The sequence below is a fragment of the Acipenser ruthenus genome, chromosome 32 (genome assembly GCF_902713425.1).
Source record: "Acipenser ruthenus chromosome 32, fAciRut3.2 maternal haplotype, whole genome shotgun sequence".
NCBI lineage: Eukaryota > Metazoa > Chordata > Actinopteri > Acipenseriformes > Acipenseridae > Acipenser > Acipenser ruthenus.
Window position 1 is genome coordinate 14,164,204 of NC_081220.1, and position 12,500 is coordinate 14,176,703.

The 12,500-nt window shown below is 44.3% G+C and overlaps 2 protein-coding genes across 3 annotated transcripts in view; both read left to right on the plus strand.

The window, feature by feature from the left end:
• Positions 1-9,905, plus strand: part of LOC131703225 (ammonium transporter Rh type B-like) — a 19,470-nt gene extending 9,565 nt beyond the window's left edge. For both annotated transcript variants that reach the window (XM_059006237.1, XM_059006238.1), the window contains exons 2-10: positions 1,793-1,982; positions 3,001-3,151; positions 3,799-3,946; positions 4,445-4,611; positions 4,829-4,966; positions 5,278-5,411; positions 6,027-6,148; positions 7,832-7,905; positions 9,345-9,905. In XM_059006237.1, the coding sequence (XP_058862220.1) occupies positions 1,793-1,982; positions 3,001-3,151; positions 3,799-3,946; positions 4,445-4,611; positions 4,829-4,966; positions 5,278-5,411; positions 6,027-6,148; positions 7,832-7,905; positions 9,345-9,422 (1,202 nt within the window). In that variant the 3' untranslated portion in view covers positions 9,423-9,905. The remainder of the gene's footprint in view (positions 1-1,792; positions 1,983-3,000; positions 3,152-3,798; positions 3,947-4,444; positions 4,612-4,828; positions 4,967-5,277; positions 5,412-6,026; positions 6,149-7,831; positions 7,906-9,344) is intronic.
• The window catches only part of LOC117965069 (versican core protein-like), an 85,310-nt gene that overhangs the window by 48,783 nt on the left and 24,027 nt on the right, over positions 1-12,500 (plus strand). The window lies entirely within an intron of this gene.

Genomic DNA, 12,500 nt, shown 5'->3' on the forward strand with positions numbered 1-12,500 from the left:
TAAACAAAGACAGGCGAGGCTGGCAGAGCCGTGTTGTGCAACGCATTGCATTACACGTCTGTCAACACTTGTCTTTGCAAAGATATGTGGTTAAGAAGCTTGTCTGACCTGTTTTTCTTTAAAACAAAACAAAACAAAAATACTTGGCACGCATTCACTCCTGTCAAATATATTAATTGCACTTTGATTGTCAAGTAATTACAGGTAAACTATACTCTCTCTCTCTCTCTCTCTCTCTCTCTCTCTCTCTCTCTCTCTCTCTCTCTCTCTCTGTGAATTATAGATGAATCACATGTCATCTTTGGTTTCAAATAAATAATGTCCTGCTATTCCCTCAGCAGCCTTCTGATGTCTGCAATCACTTATTATTACAATTACTCAAATAAATAAACAAGGGCAGTTTGGGACAGTTCAAGATTTTCATCTAGGTATTATTTTCTGTTTTTGTGTTTGTCTGGGGACTGCCAATGAAAACGAGCTCCTAGCTAACTCTGGAATGACGTGTCGGAAATGTTAAAAAAAACCCCAAAAAAACCAAACTACGTTGTCCCTGTCAAATAAATACATAAATAAATACATTTCTGATCGTCGCTTGCAAGCAGAATTCCTTATAGATCCTTGCCATTTCTATGCACATTCCCAGTTTGGTTTCTTCTGTCTCTTGGAACCTGCTCTGTTATCCGTGAGTTCTTTGAATTACTGTGCGGTTGCCGTGGGAACAAACCTGCCATTCAACTGCTGGTTACAAAGAGGAATCGAGGGCACAGTTACTCACTCACAGGAGAAGCTGGTGAAGTCAGTGTCGTCTTTGAGCTGTGCCAGTGGCCCCGAGCCAAAGCAAGACTGCTCTGAGAATGAGACAGGACGGAGAACGCTGCAAAGCGTTTTTTTTTTTTCGTCTAATTGATTGTGTTGAAAATAGGGCAGCCTAATAACTCTGTGCAGTGTCTCAGTCAGATCACTCACAAAACATTGCCCGTCGCAAACTAGTGTGAAATAACAGCATTGAATAGCAAACGAGGAATAAAGAAAGTCTTTACCTAGACAGTTCCTTTTAACTGGACTAGTTATAATGAAGGCTGTATTTTTTTCATATTGAAATACCTATTTTTAGACACTGAAATTTTACCATGCAAAAAAAAATACAGCCCCTTGAACTTTAGGATTGAGACGTAATGAAAACAAAAACAAAATAACTAGATGAACATCATTTTGATCTTTTATTTAATATCAGTAAAGTCAACCAGAAGGAAGCCGTAATAGCAGTACAGTATTTCATGTTAGATTTCCAAATGCCACATTTTTCAATTGTCAGTTTTTCGCTAAGTATCTGGAAAACTATACAAAGTGGCGGATGTGTAATTCAATATGTTAAGATATTGGAGGCTGTGTGGTCCAGTGGTTAACGAAAAGAGCTTGTAACCAGGAGGTCCCCGGTTCAAATCCCACCTCAGCCACTGACTCATTGTGTGACCCTGAGCAAGTCACTTAACCTCCTTGTGCTCCGTCTTTCGGGTGAGATGTAATTGTAAGTGACTCTGCAGCTGATGCATAGTTCACACACCCTAGTCTCTGTAAGTCGCCTTGGATAAAGTCGTCTGCTAAATAAACAAACATACCACGTAACATTATTCAGCAGGTTTCATTGGACTTTTTGAAGCACAACCAGTTAATGTAGGGGGATGCAACACTTTTGTCCAGAGCTGCATGTTAAGGTAGATATTTAACAAGATGTGTGGTGAGTGAGAGCTGACAGGTTTCTAAGCCGTGCTTCCCTGGCTCTCCTGTGCAGGTTTCCAGGATGTGCATGTGATGATCTTCATCGGCTTCGGCTTCCTCATGACTTTCCTGAAGCGCTATGGTTACAGCAGCGTGGGCTTCAACTTCCTCATCGCCTCCTTCTCCCTGCAGTGGGCCACCCTCATGCAGGGCTTCTTCCACGGCATGAAGGAGGACGGCAAGATCCACATTGGAGTGGAGAGGTGAGCGCCCGGCTCACAGCCTCAGCACAGCTCACAGCCTCAGCACAGCCTCATCACAGATCACAGCCTCAGCAAAGCTCACAGCCTCAGCACAGCTCACAGCCTCATCACAGTCCACAGCATCAGCACAGCCCACAGCCTCATCACAGTCCACAGCCTCAGCACAGCTCACAGCCTCAGCACAGCCTCATCACAGATCACAGCCTCAGCAAAGCTCACAGCCTCAGCACAGCTCACAGCCTCATCACAGTCCACAGCATCAGCACAGCCCACAGCCTCATCACAGATCACAGCATCAGCACAGCTCAATGCCTCATCACAGCTCACAGCCTCAGCACAGATCAGTCTCAGCACAGCTCACAGCCTCAGAACAGCCCACAGCCTCAGCAAAGCCCACAGCCTCAGCACAGCTCACAGCCTCAGCACAGCTCAGCACAGCGCACAGCCTCATCACAGATCACAGCATCAGCACAGCTCACGGCCTCATCACAGATCAGTCTCAGCACAGCTCACAGCCTCAGCACAGCATCATCACAGATCAGTCTCAGCACAGCTCACAGCCTCAGCACAGCATCATCACAGATCAGTCTCAGCACAGCTCACAGCCTCAGCACAGCTTCATCACAGATCAGTATCAGCACAGCTCGCAGCCTCAGCACAGCATCATCACAGATCAGTCTCAGCACAGCTCACAGCCTCAGCACAGCATCATCACAGATCAGTCTCAGCACAGCTCACAGCCTCAGCACAGCATCATCACAGATCAGTCTCAGCACAGCTCACAGCCTCAGCACAGCATCATCACAGATCAGTCTCAGCACAGCTCACAGCCTCAGCACAGCATCATCACAGATCAGTCTCAGCACAGCTCGCAGCCTCAGCACATACTCAAGTGAAACATCAGACTGTACATTTTAAAATACCTCCCTATCAATCCACTTATTATGAAACAAATCCTTTTAAAATAAATCAGCAGTAGTTACAGTGGCTTTACTTTGAGTTCCTTTCTCTTCTCCAGCATGATCAACGCAGATTTCTGCACTGGCGCCGTGCTCATTTCCTTCGGAGCGGTACTGGGAAAGACCAGCCCAGTCCAGTTGCTGATAATGGCAGTGTTTGAAGTCACGATCTTCGCGATCAACGAGTATGTTATTCTCAACGTTGTAGGGGTGAGTGCCACTGACTGCATCAGCTTTACAACTGCATCATTTAAACTGAAAAAAACCAAAGGAAATGATATTAGTGTACAGCACCAGACAGCTCAGCCCCGCCCAGCTGTGTAGCCTTCTACTGGCAGAGGGGCTCCCTCTAGTGGTGTTAGGAAGAACTGCAGCAACTTACCCGATAAGAATCACTTTTTGATCTGGTCTTTTTCTTTCTTTCTTTCTTTCTTTCTTTCTTTCTTTCTTTCTTTCTTTCTAGAAATGACACCATCTATATATATATATATATATATATATATAAGTATATATGTGTTTTGCATCATCACTCTGTAGAATAAATTAATTTTGCTTCATAAAGTCGAACGAAACCTGCTGAATAATGCTACATTAACATATTGAATTACACACCGCTTTGTAGTTTTCCATATAACAAAAAAGTGACAAAAAAAAAGTGACATTTCAAAATCTAACATGAAATACTACTGTACTACTATTATGGCTTCCTTCCGGTAGATTTTTTGTTGCGATATCGTTTTGTAGTTTCTTTGATTTACATCATGTTAAATAAAAGATCTACAAAGTTTCAATTTTAAAATTCGAGGTCTTGGCCTTGGCTGCATATCTTGTCTTGATGGGTTTTTATTGCTTTGCAGGCGAAGGACGCTGGCGGCTCCATGACTATCCACACATTCGGGGCTTATTTCGGTCTCGTGGTGACCCGGATCCTGTACCGTCCCGAACTGGAAAAGAGCAAACACAAGGAGGGAGCCGTCTATCACTCGGACCTCTTCGCTATGATCGGTACGACAGCATCACACTGATTTAGCTCCTTTTGCATTCAACCAGTGCTGTATTCACGATGTCCATGAAATCTGCCTACTGCTGTCTAATATGTAGCTCCCCGAGAAAATTTTATTAAAGAATGTTTTTTATCACTTAAAAATAAATACAGTTTGCCTGATTGACGCACTACCTGTTGCGTTCAGGAACCTGGCAGCCGGTTTAGTTTGCTTCCTTCCTGGTAAATGATTGAACGCACACTGTACAGAGCTGCACGATTTCTTTCAAACGTCTTCAACGAAAAAAAGACAAGAAACCAGTCTGATTTGGAAAAGGCTACCAACAAATGTAATAAAAAATCCCAAAGCAGAACGACCCTGCCCCTCAAACGGTTGCCTGATAGTGATCTCCGCAGTGCATTCTGGAGCCCCAAGCTGAATGATAACACACCCCAGTCCTTGTTAGTGAATAGAGCCCTTTGCTAGTGTAAGTTCTCATGCCGTTGCCCTTGGCTTGTAGGCACCATATACCTGTGGATGTTCTGGCCCAGCTTCAACTCTGCGATCACGGCCCATGGAGATGACCAGCACAGAACGGCTATGAACACTTACTACTCCCTAGCCTCCTGCACCCTGGCTACCTTCGCCATGTCTGCGCTGGTCAACCACGAGGGCAAGCTGGACATGGTAAGAACGACGCGATAGTGCCCGTCGATGAAGGCTTGCCCGCAGCGGGAGTTGTTAACCAAGTTCCTCGGTTTGGCGGTGTTGAAAGATGTTTAGCCGTGGGGTGTTCTGATAAACTTGCAGACTGCTGTACGATTGCAGTTTTCTGAATGGTAAACCCAACGCAGTGTTGTCTGTGCGTGAGAGGCTAACCCCCCCTGGTGGTGACTCCCTGCAGGTGCACATCCAGAATGCCGCTCTCGCTGGGGGCGTGGCCATGGGCACCGCAGGGGAGATGATGCTGACGCCCTTTGGGTCCATGATCGTGGGCTTCCTCGCTGGGACCATCTCCACTCTGGGCTACAAATACCTCACGGTAAGCAGAGGTCCTGCAGCAATCCACTTCACTGAAACCCACAGAGCCAGGGACTTGAGCAGCTCTGAACAGCACCAGACCCAACGAGTGCATTTTACGGTCTCTCCTAATCCCTTATAAAGGTTGACTCTGGTAAATGTGCAGTTTTCCCATGCTTGGTTTTTGTGCATTTTTTTTTCTATATCAGTCTCAATCCTACAATTCTAGGATAAACTTTCTGGCCCCAGCTGTAGCATAAGCCATGGAATCGGATAGGACAGGTTCTGCTGTTCTCAGGGCTGTAACGATCTCATTATGTTCTGCCTCCACAGCCAATCCTGAACTCCAAGCTGAAGGTCCAGGACACTTGTGGGATCCACAATCTGCACGGCATGCCAGGGATCCTGGGGGCCATCGTGGGGGCTGTCACCGCGGCAACGGCCACCGCTGACATCTACGGAGACGGGTGAGGGCTGTGGGGAGATCTCTGCCTGCTGTGTTTCCTTACTTGAGCGGTACAGCAGGGATAGAAAGAACGAGTCCTAGTTTGTAAGGCTGGGACGATTCCGCCTGGGCGTTTTAACATCGATGCATCGTTTACCAAAACAAATTACATCTGATTATTATTATTATTATTATTATTATTATTATTATTATTATTATTATTATTATTATTATTATTATTATTATTAATTGGTCATTTAGTAGAAACTTTTATCCAAAGCGACTTACAGAGACTAGGGGGGTGAACTCTGCATCATCAACAACTGCTGCTGCTGCTGCTGCAGAGTCACTTCCAATAGGAGCTCGTTTGTTTTACGTCTCAGCCGGAGGATGGAGCACAAGGAGGTGAAGTGACTCTGCAGCAGCAGCAGTTGTTGATGATGCATAGTTCACCCCCTAGCCTCTGTAAGTCACTTTGGATAAAAGCGTCTGCATAATAATTAATAATAATAATAATAATAATAATAATAATAATAATAATAATAATAATAATAATGTCGGCTGGCTGTATTTGCGATCTTGAAAATGAAGACTTCTAGTGGAGATGTTCTGACTCTGGGGGTGGTGTGTGTCGCAGGATGGAAGACGTGTTTCCTGATATGGCTGCAGGCGACATAAGCGCGTCTCAGCAGGGCATTCGCCAGGCCGTGGCGCTCGCTGTCGCCATGGCGTTCGCTCTGGTGGGAGGAGTCCTCGTTGGTGAGTCACAGTTTTTATTATTATTAATGTATTCGTCAGATGCCTTTATCCCAGGCGACTCACACAGGTGTTACAGGGCAGCACAGGGTTACAATGCAAGCTTCATATTTAAACACAGTGTAGTTTACAGTAAGTGCAAATAATAACACTACTAGAATACAATATGAACTAGGATGCTATGTATAATAATAACACTACTAGAATACAATATGAACTAGGATGCTGTGTATAATAATAACACTACTAGAATATAATATGAACTGGGATGCTGTGTATAATAATAACACTACTAGAATACAATATGAACTAGGATGCTCTGTATAATAATAACACTACTAGAATACAATCTGAACTAGGATGCTATGTATAATAATAACACTACTAGAATACAATATGAACTAGGATGCTGTGTATAATAATAACACTACTAGAATACAACATGAACTAGGATGCAGCCAGTTAGGATCACAGCAAGTTATATCTACAATGACATATTAGCAGTGCAATAGTGCAAGGATAGCAGATCAGCTGAGGATCCAGTAACGTGGTGCTGAGGTCAGGCGAGTTAACTGTGTGGTATTGCACTGTAACTGTGTGGTATTGCACTGTAACTGTGTGGTATTACACTGTAACTGTGTGGTATTGCACTGTAACTGTGTGGTATTACACTGTAACTGTGTGGTATTACACTGTAACTGTGTGGTATTGCACTGTAACTGTGTGGTATTACACTGTAACTGTGTGGTATTACACTGTAACTGTGTGGTATTGCACTGTAACTGTGTGGTATTACACTGTAACTGTGTGGTATTACACTGTAACTGTGTGGTATTGCACTGTAACTGTGTGGTATTGCACTGTAACTGTGTGGTATTACACTGTAACTGTGTGGTATTGCACTGTAACTGTGTGGTATTACACTGTAACTGTGTGGTATTACACTGTAACTGTGTGGTATTGCACTGTAACTGTGTGGTATTACACTGTAACTGTGTGGTATTACACTGTAACTGTGTGGTATTGCACTGTAACTGTGTGGTATTGCACTGTAACTGTGTGGTATTACACTGTAACTGTGTGGTATTACACTGTAACTGTGTGGTATTGCACTGTAACTGTGTGGTATTACACTGTAACTGTGTGGTATTACACTGTAACTGTGTGGTATTGCACTGTAACTGTGTGGTATTGCACTGTAACTGTGTGGTATTACACTGTAACTGTGTGGTATTGCACTGTAACTGTGTGGTATTACACTGTAACTGTGTGGTATTACACTGTAACTGTGTGGTATTGCACTGTAACTGTGTGGTATTGCACTGTAACTGTGTGGTATTACACTGTAACTGTGTGGTATTGCACTGTAACTGTGTGGTATTGCACTGTAACTGTGTGGTATTACACTGTAACTGTGTGGTATTACACTGTAACTGTGTGGTATTGCACTGTAACTGTGTGGTATTGCACTGTAACTGTGTGGTATTACACTGTAACTGTGGTATTGCACTGTAACTGTGTGGTATTGCACTGTAACTGTGTGGTATTACACTGTAACTGTGTGGTATTGCACTGTAACTGTGTGGTATTGCACTGTAACTGTGTGGTATTGCACTGTAACTGTGTGGTATTGCACTGTAACTGTGTGGTATTACACTGTAATTTGTTCCTTACTCGCCTTTTCAGGGTTTATTCTGAAGATTCCCATCTTCGGATCTCCCCCTGACACAATCTGCTTCGAGGATCAGATATACTGGGAGGTAATGGACTTTTTATCAGTGTTATAAACCAAAGAATAAATCATGAAATGAAAAACAAAAATAAAAAGCTATTTGTGTTTCCAAACTGAAGACGCAGACAGCTCAGGGGGGTTAGAGGGGCTACCAAATATTTTATTAGCTTGGTTAAATCACATTAAAAAAACAAATTCACACTATGTCCACAAGATGGTGCTGTTGACCAGGAGTTGAATGCCATTCCCTGTAAGAGGCGACTGCAGCTTTTCTTTCATCTGAACGAGGCTGTCACAGAAACAGATTTCTCTACCTTTTCGATTTAATCAGACTACACTGATATATTTATTTAGTGCTGCTGACTTATTGGGCTTTACAATGCTTCCCTATGCTTTACTATACCTCTCTGTGCTTTACAATGCTTCCCTATGCTTTACCAGACCTCTGTGCTTTACAATGCTTCCCTATGCTTCACCATACCTCTCTGTGCTTTACAATGCTTCCCTATGCTTTACCATACCTCTCTGTGCTTTACAATGCTTCCCTATGCTTTACCAGACCTCTCTGTGCTTTACAATGCTTCCCTATGCTTTACCAGACCTCTCTGTGCTTTACAATGCTTCCCTATGCTTTACCAGACCTCTCTGTGCTTTACAATGCTTCCCTATGCTTTACCACACCTCTCTGTGCTTTACAATGCTTCCCTATGCTTTACCACACCTCTCTGTGCTTTACAATGCTTCCCTATGCTTTACCAGACCTCTCTGTGCTTTACAATGCTTCCCTATGCTTTACCACACCTCTCTGTGCTTTACAATGCTTCCCTATGCTTTACCAGACCTCTCTGTGCTTTACAATGCTTCCCTATGCTTTACCAGACCTCTCTGTGCTTTACAATGCTTCCCTATGCTTTACCAGACCTCTCTGTGCTTTACAATGCTTCCCTATGCTTTACCAGACCTCTCTGTGCTTTACAATGCTTCCCTATGCTTTACCAGACCTCTCTGTGCTTTACAATGCTTCCCTATGCTTTACCAGACCTCTCTGTGCTTTACAATGCTTCCCTATGCTTTATCAGACCTCTCTGTGCTTTACAATGCTTCCCTATGCTTTACCAGACCTCTCTGTGCTTTACAATGCTTCCCTATGCTTTACCAGACCTCTCTGTGCTTTACAATGCTTCCCTATGCTTTACCAGACCTCTCTGTGCTTTACAATGCTTCCCTATGCTTTACCACACCTGTCTGTGCTTTACAATGCTTATTATGTGGTATCACTGAATGTGTGGGTTGGTGTTAGATTTCTACATGTATGAATATTAAAGTTATATATTTGAAGATATGTTTGGGGTATAATTTAAAAATGTCATGCAAAATCCAATTGGTTGTTAATTAAAAGCGCTAGTGTTGGTGTGAGTATGATCAGCATTGCCCTCGTGATCCACCCCCCTGGGCTTCTCCTTCCAGTTACCCGAGGAAGAAGATGAGGACCACGCGGAGATGACTCGCGTCAGAACTGTAGAAGAGAAACCTCTCAACGCCTAGAGAGAGCCTTCACCCCTCAGATGAGAAACAAACCCGACCAGGCTGAGCTGCCAAAAGAAACTTCATAAATTCAACAGGAAACGCTTCCCAGAGAAGCCAGCCATCGGCTTGTGTTTATTAAGTTTCCTTTTGCATCTCTAAAGAGATCAATCCAGCCAGCCGCAGCTCACCCCCATTCTGTGTGACGATCGTCTCTGCCAGCCACACTATCTCAGGGAGGTTCAATCTGAACTGACCTGGTACTCGGCAGGCATTCGGTTGTACTTTGTGTTGTGTGCAGTTGTGTTTGTAAATCACCCTTGTGAGGGGAATAAAGTTCCCTGCTGGATTCCTTTATCTGTTCCTGATATTAAAACGTTACCTTGCCTTGTTTACTCGTTTGAAAAAGACAACAAAAAAATAAAAAGCTAACAAAAAAATGTTGTTCAAATGCTAAAATGTATTGTTGTTTGGAAATATTAAATGCGTGGATTCTGTTTTTCATGCATTGTGTTGAGTCTTAATTTACCTGAAACAGAGCCCCTGACTCTCTCAATCTGTACCCCTCTATACTGTAACAGAGCCCCCGACTCTCCCTCAATCTGTACCCCTCTATACTGTAACAGAGCCCCTGACTCTCCCTCAATCTGTACCCCTCTATACTGTAACAGAGCCCCCGACTCCCTCAATCTGTACCTCTATACTGTAACAGAGCCCCCGACTCTCCCTCAATCTGTACCCCTCTATACTGTAACAGAGCCCCCGACTCTCCCTCAATCTGTACCCCTCTATACTGTAACAGAGCCCCCGACTCTCCCTCAATCTGTACCCCTCTATACTGTAACAGAGCCCCCGACTCTCCCTCAATCTGTACCCCTCTATACTGTAACAGAGCCCCTGACTCTCCCTCAATCTGTACCCCTCTATACTGTAACAGAGCCCCCGACTCCCTCAATCTGTACCTCTATACTGTAACAGAGCCCCTGACTCTCCCTCAATCTGTACCCCTCTATACTGTAACAGAGCCCCCGACTCTCCCTCAATCTGTACCCCTCTATACTGTAACAGAGCCCCCGACTCTCCCTCAATCTGTACCCCTCTATACTGTAACAGAGCCCCCGACTCTCCCTCAATCTGTACCCCTCTATACTGTAACAGAGCCCCCGACTCTCCCTCAATCTGTACCCCTCTATACTATAACAGAGCCCCAGACTGTCCCTCAATCTGTACCCCTCTATACTGTAACAGAGCCTCCGACTCTCCCTCAATCTGTACCCCTCTATACTGTAACAGAGCCCCCGACTCTCCCTCAATCTGTACCCCTCTATACTGTAACAGAGCCCCCGACTCTCCCTCAATCTGTACCTCTCTATACTGTAACAGAGCCCCCGACTCTTACAGAGAGAGGAGTGAGACCTTCACCCAGATCATGTTCAAAACCCGAGCCCCTAACAATGCAACTCTGTGAAAGAATCCTTCAACGGATTTTAATCGGATTAGTGATTACTCTATCAGCCCCCCCGCGAAGGATCTGCAGAGCCCTTGTCTCATGAATCACCCCCGATCCCCCCTCCTCCCGACCCAGCCTAGCAGCCTAGTTTAAAGGCCATTTAACAGGTCAACAAATTGCACCCTGCTGTGAGCTGTTTCTCTCGGCAATTACCCCCAATACGAGGGGACAGAAGGAGCATCTGGGGGGAAAAGCGGGTCTTAAATATGTTTTTTTTTTGTACTCTGTTCACACTGAATTGCCATGACAACTGCACCTGCGCGCAACAGGGGCGACTCCAAAAACTCTGAAGCGCGCCCCTCGTCTCCAACACTCTTGTTTTAGATTGCCTCTCGTTTTGAGAGGAAGTATAGATTTCAGGATTTTTTAATGAACTGTTTATTGAGTGTCGATCGAGGGAGGGAAGGGACACAAAAGGGGTCTTGTTTACTGGGCGGGGGAAGCTCTTTAGTGGATATCAGAAGGCGGCTTTCACGGTCTGACCTCTGCTTGTCCCTTTAACACAGAGGTCTAAACGCTTGACCTCGAGTGATAAACCATTTTACAACTAATTGTAGGTTATTGTGTATATAGACGGTTTTAAGGGCTAGCAACGAGGGCGATTGTTAAATGTTAGGCTAAGCTGCTTCATATCTACGGCGTAGTGAAAAGCATTAACGCAAAAATTCACAACAGTGCCGCATACGTCACCGTTTTAAAAGTGACCTAGGCTGGGACCGAATCAAAACTTTGACAACCCGCTAATCGCGCTTAACAAAACTGTATTTAATAGCGTTTTCTTTTTGCGAGTAGAAATACGATATTTAATATATAACAGGAATTCTGTTAAAACGAGCTTCTCCCAACACCGGCAACATGTGACTTCAATTGAAGTCGCTGTTTGTGAGTCTAGAATTAAACTGGCTTATCAGAGAAGATTAGTTATGATGTCTCTAAAAGAGTGATGACATCATAACTGTATAGTTATGATGTCTCTAAAATATCAATTCCAATATCTTTGAAGGAATTGGAATTAGGAATTGATTTTTAAAAAAGGGATTGGAATTGAAAAACCAGGAAGACCCTATACATACATAGGCTACATACACACACACATACACACACAGGCAGACACACACAGACACACTGAGACACAGACAGACAGACAGACACACACACACACACAAATCTGCACCCCAATACAAATGAGGCAAAATCTTTTTTTTTTTTTTAATTCTCACAAAATCAAACAGCAAAATTATAAAAGGGGTCGGGGACTACTTCCTTCTTACAGCTGTGGGCTCAAGGATATGCAATACTGTGATGCGGCCCCAAAGGGGGGGGGGGGGGGGGGGGGGGGTGGTGATGCATCCGTGCCCGGCTCTCTTGAAAGTGCCATTCTCCCAGTGAATAAAACAGAAAATGTTGTTAGGCGTGTGTGCGTAAGGGGCTGTCACGACAGCTATCAGCCACACGGTGGTGCTATCGAGTAGCTAGCGAGTGCACGAAGTTATGTAAAGCGAGAAATAACAGCAAATACCACAACGTTGACTGTTTATAAAAACAGATTTTGCTTTGCGTCTGAAATCAAACCGCTGGGACTGAAAATC